Source organism: Sceloporus occidentalis, unplaced genomic scaffold, assembly GCF_023333645.1.
Source record: "Sceloporus occidentalis isolate IW3139 unplaced genomic scaffold, rSceOcc1.0.p SCAF_7, whole genome shotgun sequence".
Taxonomy (NCBI): domain Eukaryota; kingdom Metazoa; phylum Chordata; class Lepidosauria; order Squamata; family Phrynosomatidae; genus Sceloporus; species Sceloporus occidentalis.
The window spans coordinates 28,945,012-28,969,023 of record NW_028316987.1 but is presented as its reverse complement, the minus strand read 5'-3'; the positions used below and the strand labels follow the sequence as shown (position 1 = coordinate 28,969,023).

The 24,012-nt window shown below is 44.1% G+C and overlaps 1 protein-coding gene across 2 annotated transcripts in view; it reads left to right on the top strand.

Annotated features, from left to right (window-relative positions):
* The window catches only part of ADCY1 (adenylate cyclase 1), a 406,316-nt gene that overhangs the window by 84,173 nt on the left and 298,131 nt on the right, over positions 1-24,012 (top strand). For both annotated transcript variants that reach the window (XM_089532497.1, XM_089532496.1), the window contains exon 2: positions 22,042-22,191. In XM_089532497.1, coding sequence (XP_089388623.1) covers positions 22,042-22,191 — 150 coding nt within the window. The remainder of the gene's footprint in view (positions 1-22,041; positions 22,192-24,012) is intronic.

Here is a 24,012-nt window from a genome sequence, read left to right as displayed (position 1 = left end):
GCATCAAAGGAAGGCAATGGAAAACCTTCCTCAAATAATTTTTGCAAAGAAAACACTATGGTAAGATTGCCATTAAACCAAACTGAAGGGTTCTACCAAAGAAAATATTTATGTATGTAAAATATAATGTAACCCACCTCCACTTACCAAAACACACAACTGTGGAGAAATAAGGGAAAAATTAAACCCTCAAATAGAGAAGCCAGTAAAATTTCTAAAGGGGTATAAATACCCCACTGAAAAATGAGCAGTAGTAAAGAATGAATAAAATGTCCAAACTCAAGCTCTCTCTGCACCTCTCCCATGGTGATGCTAAGGTCATGCAACAACAACAACAACAACAACAACAATAATTGGCAAGGAGAGTGCACATTCTCTCAGCCTCAGAGGCAGGGCACGACCAACTCTCTCTCTCTGCACCTCTCCCATGGTGATGCTAAGGTCATGCAATAATAATAATAATAATTGGCAAGGAGAGTGCACATTATCTCAGCCTCAGAGGCAGGGCATGACAAACCTCTCTCTCCAGCTCTCTCAAGGTGATGCTAAGGCAAACCTACTTTTATTTTGCATTTATACACATACACACACACACACACACACACACACACACACACACACACGGCAAGGAGAGTTCAAAATATCCATGAATAAGAGTGTGTGATGTATCCAAAAAGAGCATGGCATAAAGAGCAGAAGGTCTTATCCACCACTAACACACAAAATGCTTCCCCTTTTGTTCTCTTTTGTTTTTCAAAGCAAAGCTGTGAGTGAGCAAAGATGGGGGGGAATCACCCTAACAAAGGAAATCGCCTCTGGTAAAACCCAGGATGAATGGTAGCTTTTCTTACGCAAAATACCCAAATCCTGGCCATCGAATTGTCAGCTGAAAGTCTCGTCTCTTCACTTCATTTGGAAATGATTAAAAATCAAAATTCTTACTCATGATCGAGAAATGATCAGAATTTCTTCTCTATAAAATGCTTATGAAATTTTGGAATTAGATATATTTCTACTAATTTTCAAATTTTGGAGAATATTCTTTACATCCCTACTTGGAAGCTGTGTAGAGTCAGTCTGCCCTGGTTAGTACTTAAATGGGAGAACACCAGGGAATAATACCAAGTGCTGTAGGCTAGCTGTCAGAGGAAGGAACTGGCAAAATCACCTTGGAGGATTCCTCACTTAAGAAAACCCTAGGAAATTCACAAGCTCCCCGTGGGCTTCTTGAAGGCACATGTGTGTGCATACACCCACCCACCCACACATACACACACTAATATCTCTGCAGCCCCTGTAGCCAGATATCTGGCCCTGTAGCACCAGAGGGCAAAGGGATAAGTCCTAGAGGGACCCCAAGGGTCATCCAGTCCAACCCCTTTGACCATGCAAGAATACATAGAATCCTAGAGTTGGAAGGGACCCCAAAGACCATTCAGCATATGTGTGTGGTGTCGGTGCACACACCTTCAACTAGCACAGCTTCCATGATTTGGATATTGTTGGACTGTAGCTCCCATCATTTCTCAGTATTACCAGCTAGAGGATGCTGGGACTGCAATTTAACAATATCTGGAGAGCTATATGTTACAGTAGGGTGTGTAGCTTCTATCTCCACCCAAAATGATACCCATGACTCCTTCCTGATAATTCTGGCTAAAATGGTTGCAAATTTGCAACCATTGGAATTTTATCTTTAATGGGAACAATGATGTCATTGCCATCCACGCTTCCCCTGAAGATAGCTACTTTGAAATGTGTAGCATTCTACATATTCCTGCATGGCAGAAGTGGGTTGGACTGGATGGTCATTGGGGGTACCTTCCAACTCTAGGATATTGTGTATTTCTGCATGACAGAAGAAGGTTGGCCTGGATAGCCCCTGGAGGTTCCTTCTAACTCTAGGATTCTTTGTATTCCTGCATGGCAAAAGTTGGACTGGATGGCCCTTGGGGGTTTCTTCCAACTCGAGGATTCTATGTAAAATGCAAGCAGTGCTCTCTAGGACTCATCCCTTTCCCCCTCTGGTGCTACAGGGCCAGATATCTGGCTGCAGGAACTGCAGAAAGAACAAAGTGTATGTATGCATGTGTGTGTATGAACACACAGGCACCTTCAAGAAGCCCATGAATGTATGGGGAGCCTGTGAATTTCCTAGGGTTTTCTTAAGTGAGGAATCCTGAAACATGATTTTGCCAGTTCCTTCCTCTGAAAACTAACCTACAACAACCCTGTTGGTCTCCCATTCAAGCACTAATCAAGGCTGACTGAACCCTACATGGCTTCCAAGCTTTGAGTGTTGTTGGTTTACAGCTCCCCGCATTTCTCAGCATTGGGTACTGGTACTCCAGCTAGGGGCTATTGGACCTTGCAGTCCAACAATAGCTAGACTCCATAACTCAGTTCAGTGCAGTGTATGTGCCGAAGAGAGCAAAGTAGAGAAAGAAAATTAGAGACTGGAAAAAGTACTTTGGACTACAGCTCCTACAAACTCCCAGAACTTGTAGGCAAAACTGAATCTCAACATCTCGTTGACAAGATCGGTTTACCTTAAATAGTGTGTGAAAATTCACACTCTCTTGCACCCCTGCCATTTTATGGCAATGATACCCTAAAATAAACCACCGAGTTTTAAAAGAAATTTACCACCTCTGATTGAAATGGCTGATTGCTGGCCATTGTGAGAGACGAGACACTGTAATTATTTCACACTTTTCATGTGGAGAGAAAAGTAATTTTATTGCCCACCATTCTTCAAGCACGAGATTAATTATTTCATAACACTGGTCAGACTGAGGTGCCTAGTGTCAATCATATGGCAGGGAGCCTTGTTGTGACCTCAGAGTGAGCCACTCATATCAGTGGCAGTGGTAGCATGCGGCACAGTGAGATACATTGCAAACAGCAATCTGGTATCACAATGGAGGGCTCTGGGTCTTCTGGAAAAATCTGGAGCAAAAGGTGATTTATTTCAAAATGGTGTAAGGGGGTGTATGGTGGGTTCAGTACCAAACTGGCCAGACATTATCTGGACAGTTCATACCAGAACCAGGAATTGAATCCTGTGTCGTCCAGACTGCTCACACATTCCGTAAGGAGAAATATAGTGGTAATGGGAGATTCCAACTATCCTGATATTTTCTGGAAATCAAACTCAGCCAAAATTTAAGGTACAATAAGTTCCTCAGATAACTTTATTGATCAGAAGGTGGAAGAGGCAACAAGGGAGTCAGCTATTTTAGATCTGATCCTTACCAAAAAGGATGGCCTGGTTAAAGGGGTGGAAGTGGTAGAATCCTTACCTGAGAGTGTTCATGTTATACTGTAGTTGGTATTGAGTGGAAAGGGAAAGCCAAGTGTAGTCAGACGCACATTCTAGACTTTAGAAAACCTGATTTCAATAAAATAAAAGAAAGCTTGTGGTGATCCCATGGTCAGGAATAACAAAAGAGAAGGGAGTTTGGGGTGGATGGGAGTTTCTCAAACGGGAGATATAGAAGGCACAATTTCAAACTGTGAAAATGGGAGATGTCTAAAAAAACCAGGATGAATGACTAAAGAATCTTCAACTGAGCTAAGATTTAAATGGGATATGTATAAGAAATGTAAACGGGGAAATCACCAAAGAGATGGAGGTAAAATTCTTTCCTGACGACAATGGTCCTTTGGTCACACTAAAATGTGCAACATTTTTAGAAAATATTATTAAAATATGTGCTACAATCAAATCCTGAGTTTTAAATTGTTGTCTTGTAATTGTTGTTAACCACCATCGAGTCGATCTCAGCTCATAGTGACCCTGAATATGAGACATTTCGAAGACTCCCTAGCCTCCAATGCCCTGCTCAGTTCCTGAAAATTCTTACCCGTGACCTGTTTAAAAGAGTCCATCCACCAACCATGCAGCCTTCCTCTCTTTCTAATTCCCTCCACCTTTCCTAGCATTATTTGGGGTTTTTTTTTGCAATGAATCATGCCATCTCATGATGTGGCTAACTTATGTCAGCCTCATTTTAGTCATCTTGGCTCTCTGAAAGATTTCTTGTTCAATCTATTTGTTTGCCTTTTTGACTGGCCGTGGAATCCTTAGCACTCTTCTCCAGCACCACATCTCAAATGAATTGATTATCTTCCTATCCACTTTCTTAACTGTCCAGCTCTCACATCCATACGTGGTAATAGGGAATACAATGGCTTGTATCAGTTCTTTTATAGCTCCCCTCCCCATTCTCATAGCATTGATAGAGCAGCTATAAACACCGGTCTCAAGGCAGAATGGAGGCATGGCAATCACACAACGCATGCCCTGATGCTGACTGCATAGCGGGTGGCATAATGGCACTCCTTTGGCACTGCATCCAAATAATGCAGCACCAAAAGATCACCAGAAGGTGTCATGGCAGCAGCAAAGGCACCCTTTCCGTGGCTTCTTTTTGACTGCACCATGGAAATGCCACATCAGGGCCATGGCATATAATTGCTGTGAGCCCAGTCTGGCACTGAAAGGGGTACCCTGTTCAGCCTCTCAGTCTTATAATTTCCTGACTGCAGTTCCCATTCGGATCATTGTTTGATGCCACGTTTGAGTCCCCACTGTGATCTTTGTTTGCTCCTAGGTATGAGGACTTTTTACTGTTTCTATTTCCTCATTCTCTAGGGTGAATTTGTGTATATTCTCCATGGTCATTATTTTTGTTTCTTCTATTTTCAACAATAAGTCTGCCTTTGCACTTTCTTCCTTGATCTTAGTAATGGCTCTAGGTGTGTGATGTTTTCTGCTAGTAGTATTCTGTTGTCTGTGTATATTAGAATCACAGAATCATAGAGTTTGAAGAGACCACAAGGGCCATCCAGTCCAACCCCCTGCCATACAGGTACTCTCAATCAAAGCATACCCGACAGATGGCCATCCAGCCTCTGTTTAAAGACCTCCAAGGAAGGAGACTCCAAGAAAGTGTGTTCCACTGTCTAACAGCTCTTACTGTCAGAAAGTCCTTCCTAAGGTTGAGATGGAATCTCTTTGCTGACCAATTCATTGAATAACAAGACCAGACATAGAGAACTGGGTTATAAAAATTGGCAATTTTATTTAACTCACCTTATTTAAACTTATTTCTTTGAGAACTGCAAAACCAGGGGGGAGAACTTCATGTGCGAAGAGCTGGCAGATGGTCTGCTCCTAGACCAATTCCCCAGCTTTCCCTGGACGAAAACACCTGAGCCCCAAGGACAGTCCAGACATGGGTTGGTCCCTGGCTGGCCCACATTTGGAAGGCCAACCCAAGACTCCTCCACTTAACTCGCAAGACTTAAGTGAGGGTTTAAATCTCAGGCCAGCCCTAAGACAAGCCTCTTTCCCTTTGTATTTAGTCACCAGATGTAAACCTCAGTTCCAGATACTTACCTTCACCCTTTAGGAGGGTGCTGAGGTGTTCACCGAAACCTCTATCTCCTCCCGCCTATGCCATAGATAAGGGACAAGTATCCACTTATTCCCTATCCACCCCCAAAAGTCTTATCAAACAGGCCGCAGCCCCAGCTTGCAGGTCTTGAAGAAATATCTGGTTCCCCATTTTGGAGAGATTGATGCCATCCACTCGGTAGAGCTCAGGCCTAAGCAACACAATATCATCATGGGCTAAGGAGAAACCCAGTTCTCCATTCATTGCCTTGCTGATCTAATTGTTGGCCCATCTGCAGGCCCTATTAAGGATGTGTGGATCACCACCACAGCTCCAAACTCATCATGGCAGCATTGCTGACCATAACAGGGTAACAAAAGGCCATCTCTCACTACTGTAACGCAAGTCGTGTATGGCCTGACAAACAAGGGCCTTGCCCTTTAACAAACCCAAATAATTGCCACCCAAATGTATAACCAGAACATGAGGGGACTGAAACTGGCCTTTGCCAAATAACAGAGGCAGGAGCCCGTGCCATCCATTTAATGATGGCCTTGTCTGACAGCCCCAGCTGGCTTCCAAAATGGCACCTGCTGGCTTGGCGGGCCACCCAGAATACCATGCTGTGTCTGCAGATCCAGACATGGTGTCTCATCACAGGGGAAACTACAGCTGAAACAGAACAACAAAACAGCTTTAACGTCAGATGTCGCAGATATGATCGATAGGCTTTTGATTTCCATCAACCAATCCTCTGAATGTCACTGGAAGACATGCCTAATGCAGCCGCCGGGAATGCAGCCCCTATGCAGAAAGAGTGGGTGGCAAATTTGACTCCATGAAGCTCGGGATGTGACAGACCAAAATTGAAATTTGGTGAGAGGCGACCCATTTAAATGGCAGAATAAAAGGCCAGGTGAAGAACTTCTAATATTTAGAAATGTCTGTAACGCACTAAAAGTGCAAAGTAATCTATCAGTGCATGTTAGTAATCGAATCTCCCTGCCTTTGCCCAACTGGTCAGGTTTGAAGGATCGTATAAAAAAAATGATGGAGCTATCATGTAAAGCAATGTCTTGATATAATAGGGCCTTATTCGTATGATCCCCTTTTGAAGCTACAATAAGTTCACTTATTCTCAAAGCTCCAAAGAAGGTGGTTAAGGCGGCAGAATGAAATAGCATAGCCTCATATGAAGAATTACATAGTGAAGGCCAAATTAAACTAAGGCCGGTTACAGACCGGCACTTGGGACGTCCGCAGGACGCCCCTGGGTCTAATACGGACTCTGTCTGTACAATATGGCGCCGGCCGTTCCACACGGCCGGCGCCATCTTTACGTATCGGACGCTGTGCGTCCGAACGTGTCATGGCGCCTGTGACGTCGCGAATGTGCCCCTGGCGCCTCGCGACGTCACAGAGGCGCCGCAGAAAGAAGCTCCATTTTGGAGCTTCTTTTTTGCTCCGTAAGGGAGCCGCGCAGTGTGGCTGCGACGGCTCCCTTACAGAGCAAACGACGGCGGCGGCAGACCAGCTCAAAGCGGCAGTCTATAACCCGCCTAAGCCCCCTTAAAATAAATTGTGATACAGGTTTACGTGGGTCTCTAGTTCTAATGCCCTCCCTGGACCACCCTTCCAACTTTCAAACCTTTGTTATATAAGGGCATGCAGAATTTGAGGAAATGTGCCACAGGTACAGGATAACGATCAGTCAACCCAGAAGAATGCCAGAAATTTACTAATTCATTGACTGCCCGGACATAGATTTTTTCGTTGAAAGCGCCAATGCCCAGACTACTTCCCAAAGCCCGGACTATTTCTCTTTGCCAAGGCTCCATAGGTCCACTGACATTGGGTCCAGGGAATCTGCCACTTCTGGAGCTAGTTGTCTGAATTGCTCCATCTGCATACGGGAGAGAGAATAAGGAATCTCATTAATGATTCCAGGGACGTGCGATGCTGTGAAGAGAATGTTGTGAGACAGGCAATGCAATGTGAATGCACGCACCAATCCCATCACCTTAGAAGTCAATGAATTAACCACATGAACAACTGTCTCAGCTTCAGAGGCATCCCATGGCAAAACTACTCTTTATGCCAAATGGTAAGTCACACTCTCTCATTCATGGATATTCTGCACTCTCCTTGCCAATTATTATTATTATTATTATTATTATTATTATTATTATTATTATTATTATCAGAGTGCTAATCCCAGCTCAGCCACGTAAATCCAGAGGTGACCCTGGGTAAGTCATATTGTCTCAGCCTCAGGGACATTCTGAACAATCCTTGCCCAAAAGCAAACTACTCCAGTGGCTCCATTCCTACCTCTCGGGCAGATTCCAGATGGTGATGCTGGAGGACAGCTGCTCTTCTAAGACAGAAATGACATCTGGCATCCCTCAGGGCTCCATTCTGTCCCCTGTGCTGTTTAACATTTACATCAAGCTGCTGGGTGAGATCATCCAGAGACATGGGGTGCAGTGTCATCAGTACGCTGATGACACCCAAATTTATTTCTCTATGTCTCCGACTGCTGCAGTGACTAGGGATGACATCTCTCCTCTGGATGCCTGCCTTGGGTCGGTAATGGGCTGGATGAGGGAAAACAAACTAAGGTTGAATTCAGAGAAAATGGAGGTACTTGCGATAGGTACCTCAAGTCCAGGGATGGAGTTTTGTCAACCGGTCCTGGAGGGGGTCACATTTCCCCTAAAGGATGAGGTTCGCAGTTTGGGAGTACTCCTGGATCCGTCTCTGCAGTTGTCATCTCAAATAGATGGGACAACCAGGAGTGCTTGGTATCAGCTTTGGTTGATATGCCAACTGCATCCCTACCTGGACCGAAAGGACCTTGAAGCAGTGGTACTTGCACTAGTAATCTCTCACTTAGATTTCTTTAATGCGCTCTACTTGGGGCTACCCTTGTTCCAAGTTCGGAAGCTCCAACTGGTTCAAAACCTGGCAGTGAGATTGGTCACCGGTACACCTAGGTTTGACCATATAACACCAGTGTTAAAATCTCTTCACTGGCTGCCAATTAGCTTCCGGGTGCAGTACAAGGTGTTGGTTATCACCTTTAAAGCCCTACATGGCTCAGGCCTGAGTTACTTCCGGGAACGCCTCTTCCTACACAATCCGCCCTGCAACATCTGGGAAGTATTTATTGGAACATCATAATACTAAGTTAATGACAAATTCCCATAGGGCATTTACTGCTGCGGTTCCAAATTTATGGAATAGCCTACCGGAAGAGATCTGTCTTGTCACTACCTTAGAGGCCTTTAAGAAGGCACTCAAAACGGATCTTTTCCGGTGGGCTTAGCCACCGGACTCCATATAAAAGGTTATGACAATTGATCCACTCTTGACTATGATTGTGGGCTATCTGATGAATTGCTATTTTAGAGAACTAATAGGAATGTTAGTTAATTCAGTATTAGGGTTTATTGACTGTATTTGCATTATTGTATTATTTTATTGATGTAATCCCGCCTCGATCTGTGGGAGAAGCAGGAAATATAAATAAACTTTTATTAATATTTATTATTATTATAAACCTGATAGGCCGGCTGAACTGTGGGCACTTGGCTAGTTGAAACTAGAGTGTCCATGATGAAGCGGGGTCAAGCATGCTGGGAATAATATGCAAATTGGGGGTGGTTTTAAACAAAAACAGTTTATATCGGCCAAACTCGGACCTTTAGAAGTCCGAGACTGGGCTCGTCTTGTATAGCAAGCTCTGTAGATGGGGATCCGTGGGATTATGACTCACTCTAACCTCTTTCGGTCTGTGAGGGAGAGAATTAGTCTGGCCCAGCTCCATCAGGGCTAGGCTGAAGAGAGAGACTCCTCCCTCCATAACTGTCATCTTTCAGCCTGTGAGGGAGGGAATTAGGCTGGCCCAGCTCCACCAGGGCTAGGCTGAAGAAGAAGAGCCCTCCCTCCAGTCCATCTGCCTTGGTCCAGGCCTCAGAGAAGAACTGCTGGACCTGATCCCCTCCCCCCTCATCATTCCCTTCTCCTTTTGTGTCATGTCTTTTTAGATTGTCAGCCTGAGGGCAGGGAACCGTCTATTATCTCCTCTGTTGTAAACTGCCCAGATTCCCAGTGATTGGCTGGCATATAAATAAATCATATTATTATTATTATTATTATTATTATTATTATTATTATTATTATTATTAAAGGTGGTCACAAGCAGTGGGGAAGGGTTTGAAAATGATGCTGTTGCCCAATTGGGGTCCCTGTGAAGGGGCCTTAACACTGCTGAAAAGGTCCATCCTTGGTGGGGCTTTGAGGCAGAAATGGCTGATGGGAGCCCCAAAAGGGGGCATGCTTGGCAAAATAGGATAGGTGCTCTCATAAGAGAGACATATCCTATTAGAGCATGCTCTGTTGCTCACATCAGCAAATACCATCACTCTGGCATGGATTTGAAAATTTTATTCTGTGTCAAAACCCCTCCATGGATGGTCACTTTCAGCAGTGGTTGCACTAAAAAAGGTGGGGCAAGTCCCCCATCTCCCTTATAGTAAAAGAATAAAAAAGTTTCCAAAAGAGAAACTAGCAGGAGCACGTCGCTGAAACTAAAAAAAATATACGGACAAACTAGCTGGAGTAAGGGCAGTTGGTGTTTTGAAGCCGAAGCAGCCATGTTTGGGTGGGTAATTTGCCTACTACAGTCAGGGGCTACTGCGTAATGAAGAGGTTGGTCAAAAACTTTGCATTCTGGGCAGATTTTGGTTTGGGATCAGGACACAGGATTGTATTTTTAAAGTGGGGAGCCGGACCGTTGGGTTATTTAGAAATGCTGTCTCTCACTCTAATCTGAAGGGTAATAGTGACTAATGGGATGGATGGTAGTCTAACTGAAAAAATCGCCTTGCAAGTGTCCTGTGAAAGGATCTTGCTTAGGTGGGTGGAAAGTTGCTTTCCTTGGCACTGCTGTGAGTTGCCACACCCTTGGGAGGCTGTGTGGCTTCCTAAAGCATCCCTGGCAATCCCATCTAAAACTATGTTTTGGTAAGCTGGCAGAATGGCCACGAATTCCTACCAAAGATGGCAACTATCTACCTCACAACATGGGGTGGGGGCTGGTGCCTTGCTCCTCCTGTCTATCAAAAAGAAAAACAAAAAAGAGTGCAGCTGTGAGCAAGCCATCTCTCACAACACAACAAACATCTAACGGTTGGCTAGCTGACTAGCTGCAACAACAAAATGAAAACACAACTACACATACAAAATTAGGACTTATTACTAACTAGGGCAAAAGGAGTAAATACTAACAACAAAAGGGGGAGTCAGAGCTGACTTTGGGCTGAGAGAGCACACCAGGCACATTGTCTCAAAGTCAAAGGGCACGTTTTTTCCTTGAGGAATGGGGGCTCAAAATGACACCCACCCCCCCCGGCTTCCTTTTTACAGCTAAAATAGGGAAGTTTTTTCTGAGTCTTGGTCTCATGGTTGGATGGGAGAGAGGTGTGTCTTTTTCTGGTGTGGGAGAACTAGTGCACACAGTACTGCGTGTAATTCTGCTAGTTGCCTCTTGACTCAACATACTAAACTAACTGAACCTATGATTGTGAGTACTTGGATACCTAAAATAATGGCTATTATTACAATGGTCAGGAGGAGGTTTAGGATCGCTTGGCCCGTGGCGGACCAGTCCCATTTTCCAAACCACGAATCTTGTGTCAAATTTTTAATTTCTTAAGTGACTTGATTATCTGTTTAGCCTTAAGGTCTACGGTTAATTTGATCTGCTCAATTTGTTGGGGGGCCTGGCTCAAGTTAGTGAGTAGGCACAGCCATTTGGAGATCTGTAATTCATCTTCATTGTGGAACCCTTGCAACATCTTTTCATCTATGTTGTATAGGGTCTCACTGGTATATTCCCTGACTGTCTGAGGCAAATAAAAGTCTTTATTAAAGCAATTTCTTATATGAACCCTACAAAAAGATGGGTTTCCCTGGGATGTATCGATATCTAGAATGCATTCAAAGGGCATGAGGAGAAGAAAACTGCATGGGGTGTGGAGGCAAAAACAGTTATGGGTTATCTGGATCATTAGTGAGGTTTGGACTGGAATTATGATATGTTCTTGGACATCCTGCATGGGGATTCCGATTAAGCTGCCATAGCAATGGGTCCATTGCTAAGTTTTTACACACCCAGTTAAATCAAAACATATGATACCCTTGTGGGGGCTGTTCTTTTCTGTATTAAATGGGCAGCTTTCTGCCATTTATCTGCATGAGTGACCGGTTTGTTATCGTTAGTTTTCCAGTCCCAAGACATCCATATGGGAAGCCAATCTATGGCTGCGTTTACCGTCCACTGGGAGTCTATATAGATCACTAGTGGGGCATGTAGGTCTTCAAATTCTAGGATGGCGCAAAGGGTTTCTACCTCGGCTGCATGGCTGGAGTGGGACCAAACTATTCTATGTGCCCATCATTTACTCGAATCGCTCCAAATCCCGTTAGGTGGGTGCCTCCAGGGCAAGAGGACGAGCCGTCACAGAACCAGCACATGAATCCAGCTTGCAGAGCTTCTGCTAGGGGTTTCCCTGCTTTCACTTGCCAGTCACTTTGGGTGGAAATAGGGAGGTCATTCATGTACTGCTCTGGTAACTACTAGCCCATAGGGGGCGGACGGTTCATTGGCTTGACTATGATACTCTATGCCACATTTTAACAATTCTAAGGTCCATTTAGCTACCCAAGCACTGTGGACTTGCCCATCCTGAACTTTTCCAGACAATATGAATTGGAGTGGGGTGCATGGGGTTTGTATGATAACTTTTGTTCCACCTATGATGAATTCTGAACGTGTCATGGCCCACACTAAAGCTAAGCAGTTTTTCTCACAAGGGCTAAATTTCATCTCTGTGGGAGGAAGCTGTTCCAGAGTTAGGCCCATTTGTGTTCCAACCACCCAAGGTTCATTCCAGAAGATCCATGAGCTCTGTGCTGGGTCTGCCATGTAGCTCGTCAGTGGTGAAGCCTAGCTCTTTAAGCTGCTTCCAAATATTGTTTCTAATTTCCTAAAGGGGGTCTTGTTTCTCAGGCACACCTCTGATATTATTCTTAGCACTTCTCCGGAATGGGTTGTTAATCCCAAATCTTCCAGACTCTTTCAGAATTGTCTGGGAGTGAGGTCTAGTGTTTCGGTAGGTAACCGTGTGGACCAGGTCTCCCTCTTCGTCTGTCTTTTTTCCTGATGTCTGTGAACTCTTTCTGGAGGTGGCTGCTAACATACCTCTTGCCATGACTTTCTGCGCTTCCTTGGTCCAAAATATCTGTGAAGCTTCATGGATGTGTTGTAGGAACCCTTGCCAATCTATAGTATGGAGTTGCAGTGAAGAGGATCCTAAATATGTCTTTGCTGCCTCATTTAATCCCTGGTATACTTCCTTAATGAAGTCTGAGTCATTTAGGACTTCTCCAGACAAGATGGCCAACATCTTTTTCCTAGCTACATATGTGTCTGGGGCTTCATCGGGGAGTTGTAGTTCGTTCTGGTACTTTGCTCTTAAGGTGGTTCCTGGCTATAGTATCTTTACAATTTTAAGTATCCACTCAGGCAGTTCCTGCTTGGCTAAATCATAATTGGAGACCTAAATCAAATAGACCTAAATAGATGGGGTCTATACACAACTGGACTACTTGTGTGAAATCTTGGCCCTTAGCTTTTGGGTATGATAGTATAACCGTGGACATCCATTGGATGCCTGTGTGGGGATTCAGCTTTCTTGATTTCTGTTAGGGTTCAATAGACTGTCTCTATCAAGGTTTCTGTGACTGTACCATCCTCTGACGTCTCTCTTGCTGCAGGTCTTAATGAGGTTTAATGGTATGCCTGGAGTGGGTTCATTCCCTTTAGAGGGACTCCATTGGGGATTGTAGGGAGGGGGAGTCCAAGCCTCTTGTGGCACGGAACTATCGTTCAGGATTTTTGCCTGTGTAGCCGACTCTAAAATGCTCAGCTGTACAGTGCCACTATGGTACTTTTAAAACTTAATTTGCTTTCCAATTCAATTATCTTGGCCTTGCACATGGTGTGGTCAGCTTGCACTGCTTCCTTTGTCCTTTGGGACAATATGAAGTCTACAGCTTGTTTTCCCTGGCCTAATTTGTCTTCTAATTCCTGGATTCTAATTTTTAATGCTATCAAATTCCTTTTCAGCCCTGTCAGCTCTCTGGCTAGCCTTATTAGCTGTCCTTGCCAATAAGGTGTTCTTGGTCACCTTCTCTCTTACTTGTGTGACCAGATCACCAATCTGCCTTTTGGAAACATCTACCTCCAATGTATACTTCTGATACTCTTCTATGGCATAATGTGCTAGCATCCAAACACCCCACAATGCCCATCTATCTTTCTCTGCCTTGGGAATGAATTTTAGTGGTGGTCTGTACTGGGCCTTGACTGATGATTTCCAGTCTGTGTGGAAACTGAGAATGATAACTAAAATTTCATCACTGGGCTTCTCTCCAGATGTTCTGCTCAGCATGGGATGTGATAAGACTAAAGTAATTATCTAACAATGAGTGGTAGCTATAGAGCAACAACTGGATGTAGCTAGCACTCCCAACTTTTCTTGCTAGTGACTCCAACAGATATTTGGCATTACCTATGGCATACTTAGCAAAACTCAAAGTACTAAAACACTAGAGAGCCTTTACCTTGGCATGATGTTATGCCCTCCTCCTCAGCTGTCCTTGAAGACTGATATAAGAAGACCCCCTTCTCAGACAGACTATGTCCCAGGGACTCTGGCCAGATAGAAACAACAAAGCATGTATTACTCCAGTGCTAATACTACAGGGACATCCACCTCCATCTTATTTCACCTCTATTGCATAAGTACCAAGGGCACACCAGTCAGTTTTATTCTCTGATACTTTCAGACCTCAACCCTGATGCAACATATAATGTTGCCAGATTCTGTGCAGCTGGAGTTAAAATTCACCAGGCAATGTTCTCCACACTAGACTAGTAGCAATCTTTTCTTGCTATACTGGAGCTGTGAAATCTGAAAGGTTATTTTAAATACTGTTCTTAACATGTGTTTTTACCTGCTTTTATCATGTAACCCCTTTTTATCTGTTCTGGTCTATGGCTATATTAAAGAATGTATTCTGTTCTATTCTGTTCCTAATATAGAGATGATTGAATTCTGAATTTCCTTTCACCTTATTATGCCACCTTCACTATGCCATACAGTCCGTCCTCGCCTTACGCGGAGGATCCGTTCCGGATCCCTCTGCGTAAGGCAAATTCTGCCTATGCTCGAGCCCCATTGGAAACAATGGGACTCGTGAGCGGCAGCGCGGTGGTGCGGGCGCGCGTAGGGCGCAACGGGCATGCGCGCCCATTCAATTGAATGGGATGCGCCGCCCCTTCAATTGAATGGGACGCGCCGCCCCTTCCACCCCGTGCGCGCCCCACAGCTTGAGCGTGTATGCTCAAGGCCGTGTATGGCGCGCCCGCGTATGGTGCGGGCACACTGTATAAGCCTCAACTTCTGCCCTTCCAAATTCAAATGTTAACAGTTTTTCAATATCAGCCACTCCTTTAACCACACAAAAACATATGCTGCAAAGTAGATCTTAAAACTGGACAGACCTAACCCTCCTATTTGTTTAACATCCAGGATTACCTTAAATTTAAGAAATAGAAAAGGGGGAAATCACCCAAGAGGAATTCAAACAAGTAGCTAGCACATGGAGGGATAAAGTCAGTAAAGCTTAAGTGCAGAACGAGATCACGCTTGCTAGAGAGGTTAAGAACAATAGAAAGGGTTTTTTGGGTTATATTCAAAACAAAAGGAAGGAGAAGCAAATGGTATGGCCACTGCATGGAAAATATGGCATAATTCTAAGAGGGAACAGAGAAAAGGGAGGACTACTGAACACCTTCTTTGCCTCAGTCTTTTCAGAAAAGGAAAAGGGTGCTCAAAGAAGGAAAATGGAGCAGAGGGCACAACAGGGGGAATGCTGCACAGAATAAGTAGAGGTAGTACAAGAATATCTAATCTAAATGAATTTAAATCTCTAGAAGCAGAGAAACTATATCAAAGGGTATTGAATGAGAAGAATATGGGATGAATGTTAGAATCCTGTTAGTATTCTACCAGATAGTGTTTGTAGTGTAGTATAGTAGTTGGGGGATGATGGGGCTTTAGCTGCAGTAGAAGAGTAGATAGTGATGGTAGTGCATAGGAGGGCCAGGTGTCTTATCTAGTGGCCTTGAAGGCCTGGCTCTCCGAGCGCTCAGAGCTGGGAATGTGCTTTCACTTCTGTGGGAACCAGGAGGGGCTTCGCTTGGTGGGTTTCTGCTTGGGAGGGGATTTGGCTTTTGGGAATTCTGTTACTTTGTCTTTGGGAGGGTGTGGTCAGTCTCAGCTAAGAAGCTGAGTGAGGCACATGTCTGATTCTGGATCTATCAATAAAGTGCTGTTGATTGTATCAATCAAGCTGACTGGTTGATTGTCTGGGATTCTGGGTGCTAACTCTGACATGAAAGAATAGGGGGCATGCTTATCAAATTTGCAAACGGCACCTAATTAGGAGGAATAGCCAACACCCCAGAGGACAGGATCAAAATTCAGAATGACTTTGAGAGATTAGAAAGCTGGGTCAAAACTAACAAAATGAACTTCAACAGGGAGAACAGTAAGGTACTACACTTTGGCAGAAAAAATGAAATGCATAGATATAGGATAGAGGACACCTGGCTTAACGAGAGTATGTGTGAAAATGATCTAGGAGTCCTAGTAAACCACAAATTGAACATGAGTCAACTGTGATGCAACAGCTAAAAAGGCCAATGCAATTCTAGGTTGCATCGCCTTTCCAGAGTAGTTCCTGCCACAGAGAGGAGAAGGAGAGAAGTAGCTGGGCAACCATTTTGAGTGGAGAACTACAGCAGAGGCTGAGTTGACTGAGCTCACTGCCAGAGATTGGTGAAAAGGCCAGGTCATCAGGGGCCTTAACATTGGTGTTTACCGGAGGATTTTTTGAAGAGGATGCCCACAGAATGGAATTAACAGAGTTGGATAGGGAAAACACAGAGGAGGTTGCTGGGGTGGAGGAGGTCACCACATACACATGAGGCAGACAGATGGAGAAATGTCACAGAGAATTAGGCCAGCAAGGGATTGTTCTGGGAGCTTGCAGCTCAAGAATCGATTTGAAGCTCTTTCCCTTATCAAGGAGGATGAAGAAGAGCAGCATGGACAGACTTCAGGGACAGAGCAGGGGAGCTTGAGAGTTCCACCAGAGGGAACAGTTGCTGCTAAGCCTCGGAACAGGCGTGTGGTCATAGTGGGGGACTCTGCTGGGGGGTACAGAAGCAGTGATTTGTAGGCCTGACAAGATGTCTCGAGAGGTGGGTTGTCTCCCTGGGGCAAAGATCTACGATGTGACAGAGAGGCTGACAAGACTGGTCAAGCCTACTAACGAATTCCCCTTCCTTTTGGTCCATGTGGGAACCAATGATACTGCAAAACACAGCCTTCAGAACATCAGAAGGGATTTCAAGGCTCTTGGTAGGGAGCTGAAAGAAATAGATGCACAAGTTGTCATCTCGTCTCTTCTGCCAGTCGAAGGGCACGGTCCAGGAAGGGAAAGGAAAATAGCAGATGTAAACAACTGGCTCCACAGATGGTACCGCCGAGAACGATTTGGATTCTTTGATCATGGGCTGTGGTTCCATGAGGAGGGACTTCTGGCAACAGTTGGGTTGCATCTCACACCAGTTGGAAGAAATGTTTTTGCCAGCAGTCTCAACAATTTAAACTGAGTTATGTGGTGGAGGGATACAATATTATGGAAGGCAAGAGGGATGGAGAAAATAGTCAAACTGACAGAGGAAACAAGGCAAACAGTGCAAGGACCCAACAGTGGGAGGCAAAAAAACTTGCACAGGCAGCAAGTAAAGAGGACCCATGGTCTGCGATATCTCTACACTAATGCACAGAGCATGGGAAATAAGCAAGATGAACTCGAACTCCTAGTACAACAAAGCGAATATGATATAATAGGCATCACTGAAACATGGTGGGATGAGTCTCATAAGTGGAATGTGGAAATAGAGGGGTATAACCTTTTTAAGAGAAATAGGCCAAACAGGAAAGGAGGAGGAATAGAACTATATGTCAGAGATATTTACACCAAAGAAGACATCCAGGACATCAATACTGGAAGCCAGGTGAAGCGCATCTTGATAAAAATTAAAGGGGAGGGAAACAACAAGGATGTTATTGTGGGATTTTACTACAGACCTCCCAGTAAGATGGAGGAATTTGATGACACCTTTCTAGAACAGATGACTACACACACTCAAGAAGGAGAGATGTAGTAGTGATGGGTGACTTCAACTATCCTGATATTTGCTGGAATTCAAACGCAGCCAAATCCTCATCTAGCAAATTCCTCACTTGCCTTGAAGACAATTTCATTTTCCAAAAGCTGGAAAGGGAACAAGGATGTTAGCTATTTTAGATCTGATCATAACCAGCAAGGATGACTTGGTTAATGGGGTGCAAGTGGTGGAATCATTAGGTGGAAGTGACCATGTTTTCCTAAGTATGTTATACAGTGGAAAGGGGACACCAGGCATAGTCAGACACACATTCTAGATTTTAGGAAAGCTGATTTTAGTAAACTTAGAGAAATACTGCAGGTGATCCCATGGTCAGGAATACTAAAAGAGAAGGGTGTTCAGGGTGGATAGGAGTTTCTCAAAAGGGAGATACTGAACACACAATTTAAAACAGTTCCAGTGAGGAAGAAAAATGGGAGGTGTCTCAAGAAACAAGGATGGATGATTAAGGAACTTTCAATTGAGCTACCTTTTAAATGGAATATGTGTAAGAAATGGAAAAATGGGGAAATCACCAAAGGGGAATTCAAACAAATAGCTAGCCTGTGTAGAGGTAAAGTCAGAAAAGCTAAAGCGCAGAATGAACTCAGGCTTGCTAGAGAGGTTAAGAACAATAAAAAGGACCTTTTTTGGACATGTCAGCAGTAAAAGGAAGAAAAAGGAAATGGTAGGGCCACTACATGAAGAAGATGGCAAAATGCTAACAGAAGACAGAGAAAAGACAGATTTACTCAACACCTTCTTTGCTTCAGTGTTCTCAGAAAAGGAAAAGGGTGCTCAACCAGAGGATAATGGCACAGAGGACAGAATAGGGGAATTTCAGCACAAAATAAGCAAAGAGCTAGGAGCCCTGGTGGCGCAGTGGTTAAATGCCTGTACTGCAGCCATTCACTCAAAACCACAAGGTTGCGAGTTCAAGACCAGCAAAAGGGCCCAAGCTCGCCTCAGGCTTGCATCCTTCCGAGGTCGCTAAAATGAGTACCCAGACTGTTGGGGGCAAATTAGCTTACTTGCTAATTAGCTTACTTGCTGTTCATGGCTATGATCTTTGGAATAGTGGTATATAAATAAAACAAATTATTATTATTATTATTACTGGAATACCTTGTTAATTTAAATGAATATAAGTCTCCAGGACCAGATGAACTACATCCAAGAGTATTAAAAGAACTAGCAAATGTAATATCGGCGCCATTGGCAATAATCTTTGAGAACTCCTGGAGAACAGAAGTCCCAGCAGACTGGAGGGGGGCAAATGTTGTCCCCCTTTTCAAAAAGGGAAAAAGAGAAAATCCCAACAATTATCGTCCAGTTAGTCTGACATCAATACCCGGAAAGATTCTAGAGCAGGTCATTAAAAAGAGAGTCTGTGAACATCTAGAAGGCAATTCCATAATCACAAAGAGTCAACATGGATTTCAGAGAAAGAAGTAATCCCAGGCAAATCTAATCTCTTTCTTTGATAAAATTACCAGTTTGTTAGATGAAAGGAATTCTGTGAATTCTGTGAATATAGTATATCTTGATTTCAGTAAGGCCTTTGACAAGGTTTCCCATGACATTCTTGCAAACATGCTTGTAAAGAGTGGGCCTGACAAAGTAACTGTTACACAGATTTGTAATTGGTTGATTGGCCGAACCCAAAGGGTGCTCAACAATGGCTTCTTTTCATCCTGGAGAGAAGTGAGCAGTGGGGTCCCATAGGGCTCTGTCCTAGGCTCAGTGCTATTCAACATCTTTATCAATGACTTGGATGACAGAATTGGGGGCATACTTATCAAATTTGCAGATGACACCAAATTAGGAGAAATAGCTAATACTCCAGAAGACAGAATCAAAATTCAAAATGATCTTAATACATTAGAAAGCTGGGCCAAAGCTTACATAATGAAATTCAACATGGAGAAATATAAGGTACTGCACTTAGGGCAGGAAAATGAACTGCACAGATATAGGATGGGCGACACCTGGCTGAATGAGACTACATGTGAAAGGATCCAGGAGCCGAAGTAGACCACAAGTTGAACATGAGTTAGCAGTGTGATGCGGCAGCTAAAAAGGCCAATGCATCAATAAAAATATAGTGTCTAGATCAAGAGAAGTAATAGTGCCACTGTATTCTGCTTTGGTCAGGCCCCACCTGGAATATTGTGTCCAGTTCTGGGCACCACAATTCAAAAGGGACATTGAGAAACTGGAGCCCAAAGGAGGGTGACTAAAATGGTGAAGGGTCTGGAAACCATGCCCTATGAGGAATGACTTAGGGAGCTGGAAAGGTTTTGTCTGGAGAAGAGGAGGTTAAGAGGTGATATGATAGCCCTGTGTAAATATTTGAAGGAATGTCGTAATGAGGAGGGACTAAGTTTGTTTTCTGCTGCTCCAGAGAACAGGACCCGGAACAATGGATGCAAGCTACAGGAAAAGAGATTGCACCTCAACATTAGGAGGAGGTTTCTGACAGTAAGAGCTGTTCGACAGTGGAATACACTCCCTCGGAGCCAGCACATGGCTTCTTGGTGTGGAAATATCTTCTGGTTGTGGTGTTTCACTTGGGGTTTGTGTTTCCAGATTGTAACCCAGAGCATTTATCTTTCCATTTCATATCTCTTCCTGTGTCTTTTGAGGTCTGACCATAACGCTTAATGCCCAGGCCCTGGAACAGGCCTGCTGCAATATAAAATGGGATGTGATGGCAATGGGAGGCAGCATGGAACGTATCTTACCACACAGGAGAATGCCGCTGTCGCCGGAAGGTCCCATCACGTGATGGGATGCGTCCCAGATGGAGCAATTTTCAGGAATGCTTCTAAGCCGTATCCTCTAACATAGTAACTGAGGACAATTAAATTAATTTCCTGACAGTAAGCAGGGGAGAGGTGTGAGCCATAAGATAATAGGCAGGGGAGAGGTGTAAGCAGTAAGGCCAGGCAGGCTGTGTAATATTATAAACTTCTCTTGGCATATAACTACTAATAGTGTTGCCTGAGTGCCCTGATAATTTCAATACGCAAAGGGATCTTGCAGGACTTTTGAGACTAAAAGAAAATAGAAGTTGATAGTATGATTTTTCATAGTCTTGAGCCAAATGCATGTGACGAAGTATGCTGAAGTCTAGAAATGCTCATGCTACCAACTTTTACCTTTCAGTTAGTCTTAAAGGTGCTGCAGGATCCTTTTGCATACTGATTTTCCAGACGAACACACCTATATTTTTGAATTTTGATAATTTCAGTTACCTCTGTTTTTCAATGTCTGTCTGGTTGTTACTATCAGACTGTTTTAAGAAATGTGTTTTTGTTCCCAGCTAGCTCATCGAGTTAAATTCAAGCCATAATATTCATGACTATAGCATACTGGTGTAGTTCTAACAACATAGAAGCAAATGTTTTGGGAACAAAAAGATTCAGTTTTAGTATCCAGCATTTCCAGTTAAAAAGATTTAGAGTAGCAGGACTTGAGAAAATACTGTGACTCTACAGGACTCTACAGGACTACTGGGTGGATTCATAGGCCCGTTACAGATGGGCCTTAAAGTGTGCGTTCAGTGCGTGCTAGGGTTAAAAAGGGGTTTCCTTTCCGGACGCCCTCAATCCTAGCACGCGTGGAGCTCGGACAAAATGGCAGTGGCCGTTCCACACGGCCACCGCCATTACGACATCACGACCGCGACGCCTCTATATGGGGTGGGGCGGATGTGACGTCATCACACCGTGCCAGAGCACATAGTACGCCCCTTTCCCGGTCGCAAAAGGAGTTCCGAAACGGAGCTCCTTTTGCCATTTGCGTCGCTGGGTGCAGCCTTCAGATGGCTGCGCCCAGCGATGCAGAGGAGAAAGGGGCCAAGTGGCCCCTTTCTCCTCCTCCCTGCTGCCGCGGGGTGTCCTTGGGGCTTGAAACCCCAAGGACACCCCTTTCCAGGCTGCGGGGAAGGGGCCTTTTGCCACTTCCCCGCAGCCTGGAAAGCGGAGGATCGGGGCCTCAGCGGCTGCCACTCTGGCCACTGAGGCCCCGATCCGGCGGGGAAAGGGGCGGGTGCAGACCGCCGCTTTTTGGCGGTCTGTAATGCGCCATAGTTTTAGTAGCAAGAAAAGTTCACAACATATGAAAGTTAGGTTGCAATCATTCTATATCAAAACAATAATTGTAAGTAAATTCCTTTTTAGGCAGAATTATTATTTTATGGCAATGAATGAACATTCCAATGTTATATTATATTTCTTTTGTCCCCTTCTTCTCCCCTTACAGCTTGTGGCCAATGCTATCCTTTTTGTCAGCGTAAATTTGTATGGGATCTTTGTGAGAATTTTGACAGAAAGGGCACAGAGGAAGGCTTTCCTTCAAGCCAGGAACTGCATAGAGGACAGGCTGAAGCTGGAGGATGAAAATGAAAAACAGGTCAGTTGAAATGTGCTCTTTATATATTTTTTAAAACAGCAAAAACAGGTCTTTTCCTTTGGCATTACTGTGTCACATAACCTGCTGTCCTGTAGGATCAGTAGCCGATCTATAAGGAGAAATATCTAACTGCAAAATATATAATATTTCCAAAATCTGGCCATACCTCTCTGCTTCTACTGCAAAGACTTTGGTCCATGCCCTAGTGGTCTATTGACTCGACTACTGCAATCTTCTCTTGGCAGAGCTTCCTCTATCTCACCTCCACCCATTGATTTCTGTTCAGCACTCAGCTGCTTGTATTATCTCACTCGCTCGCCGGTATGACCATGTCTCCCCTCTGTTGTCATCCCTTCACTGGCTCCCTTTTCCCTTCCGCATTCGTACAAGCTTCTCCTGCTCACCTTTAAAACCCTCCATGGGCTGGCCCCTCCCTATCTCTCCGAACTACTTTCTCCCTACATCCCCACTCTTTTCCTCCATTCTGGTAGCCAAAGTCCAGCCCAGGATTTCCACTGCCCCGTCCCGGATTTGTCCCTTCTCGCTTGCTGCCCCTCACTCCTGGAACCCCCTTCCCTTACAAGCACGACTCAACACGGCTCTAATCAGCTTCAAAGCCGAGTTAAAGACCATATTGTTTAGGGAAGCGTTCCCAGGGAGTCTGTGATTGTGTCCTGGTTGTAATAATATTATATTTTAATTTCTGGAACACACAATTGCTTTGCTTTTTTTATTGTTACCAGAAAAGAAAACACAGCAGGTGTGGCTCTTTCTATGTTTAACATCAGTTCCAGACAAACAAAGCATACATACACAATACACAATTGTGACACACTCTGGTTGGCCAAGACTAAAATTTTATCCAAAATCCAAATGATACTATATTAATTTGCAAATTGGATTTCAGGATGTGCTTCTTCTCCTCTTCAGCTTACAAGTTATTTTACTTACAGGTGATATTATTTGGCTAGTCATGTCACCAGCAAAAATATAGAAGAGGACAGGTTTTGGCAGAGCAGTAGCAAGAACAGAAGGTAGATGAAGCTTAGTTGGCCCTAGTAAGAGATTCCAAACAGACGAGCAATTGTGCACTTATACAATTGTATTTCCAATTTTATTGGGGTATGTCAAATGTTGTCTTCAGCATGTGGTCCTTCCATGTTTTCCCACTGACACTTCCACTTTTTTCTTACCATTTAAAAAGCTGTTAAGAAAAAAAATAGTTATACAATGCTCTTTGATTATTTGCACTAAGAGACCTCTGTCTGGAATAGCCTATTATTTGTGTTGTTCAGTACAACTGTTTTGTCATTTCTCCAATTAACAGAGTGTAGTTGAATGTTGATTTTGCTCAGATCCATTAAAATCAATGCAACTTGAATTGAGTTTGGGTCCCACCATTTTGTGGTGAAGGGTCTGGAAACCATGCCTTATAAGGAAAGACTGGGTATGTTTAGCCTGAAGAAGAGATGGTTAACAAGTGATATGATAGCCCTGTTTAGGTATTTGAAGGGGTATCACATTGAGTATGGAGCAAGCTTGTTTTCTACTGCTCCAGAGACTAGAACACAGAACAATGGATGCAAGCTACAGGAAAAAGAGATTCCACTTCAACATTAGGAGGAACATCTTGCCAGTAAGAGCTGTTTGACAGTGAACACACTCCCTTCAGAGTGTGATGGAGCCTCCTTCCTTGGAGGTCTTTAAACAGGCTGGAAGGCCATCTGTTGGGGATGCTTTGATTATGATTTACTGCATGGCAGGGGGTAGGACTGGATGGCCCTTGTGGTCTCTTCCAACTCTATGATTCTTATCACTTGT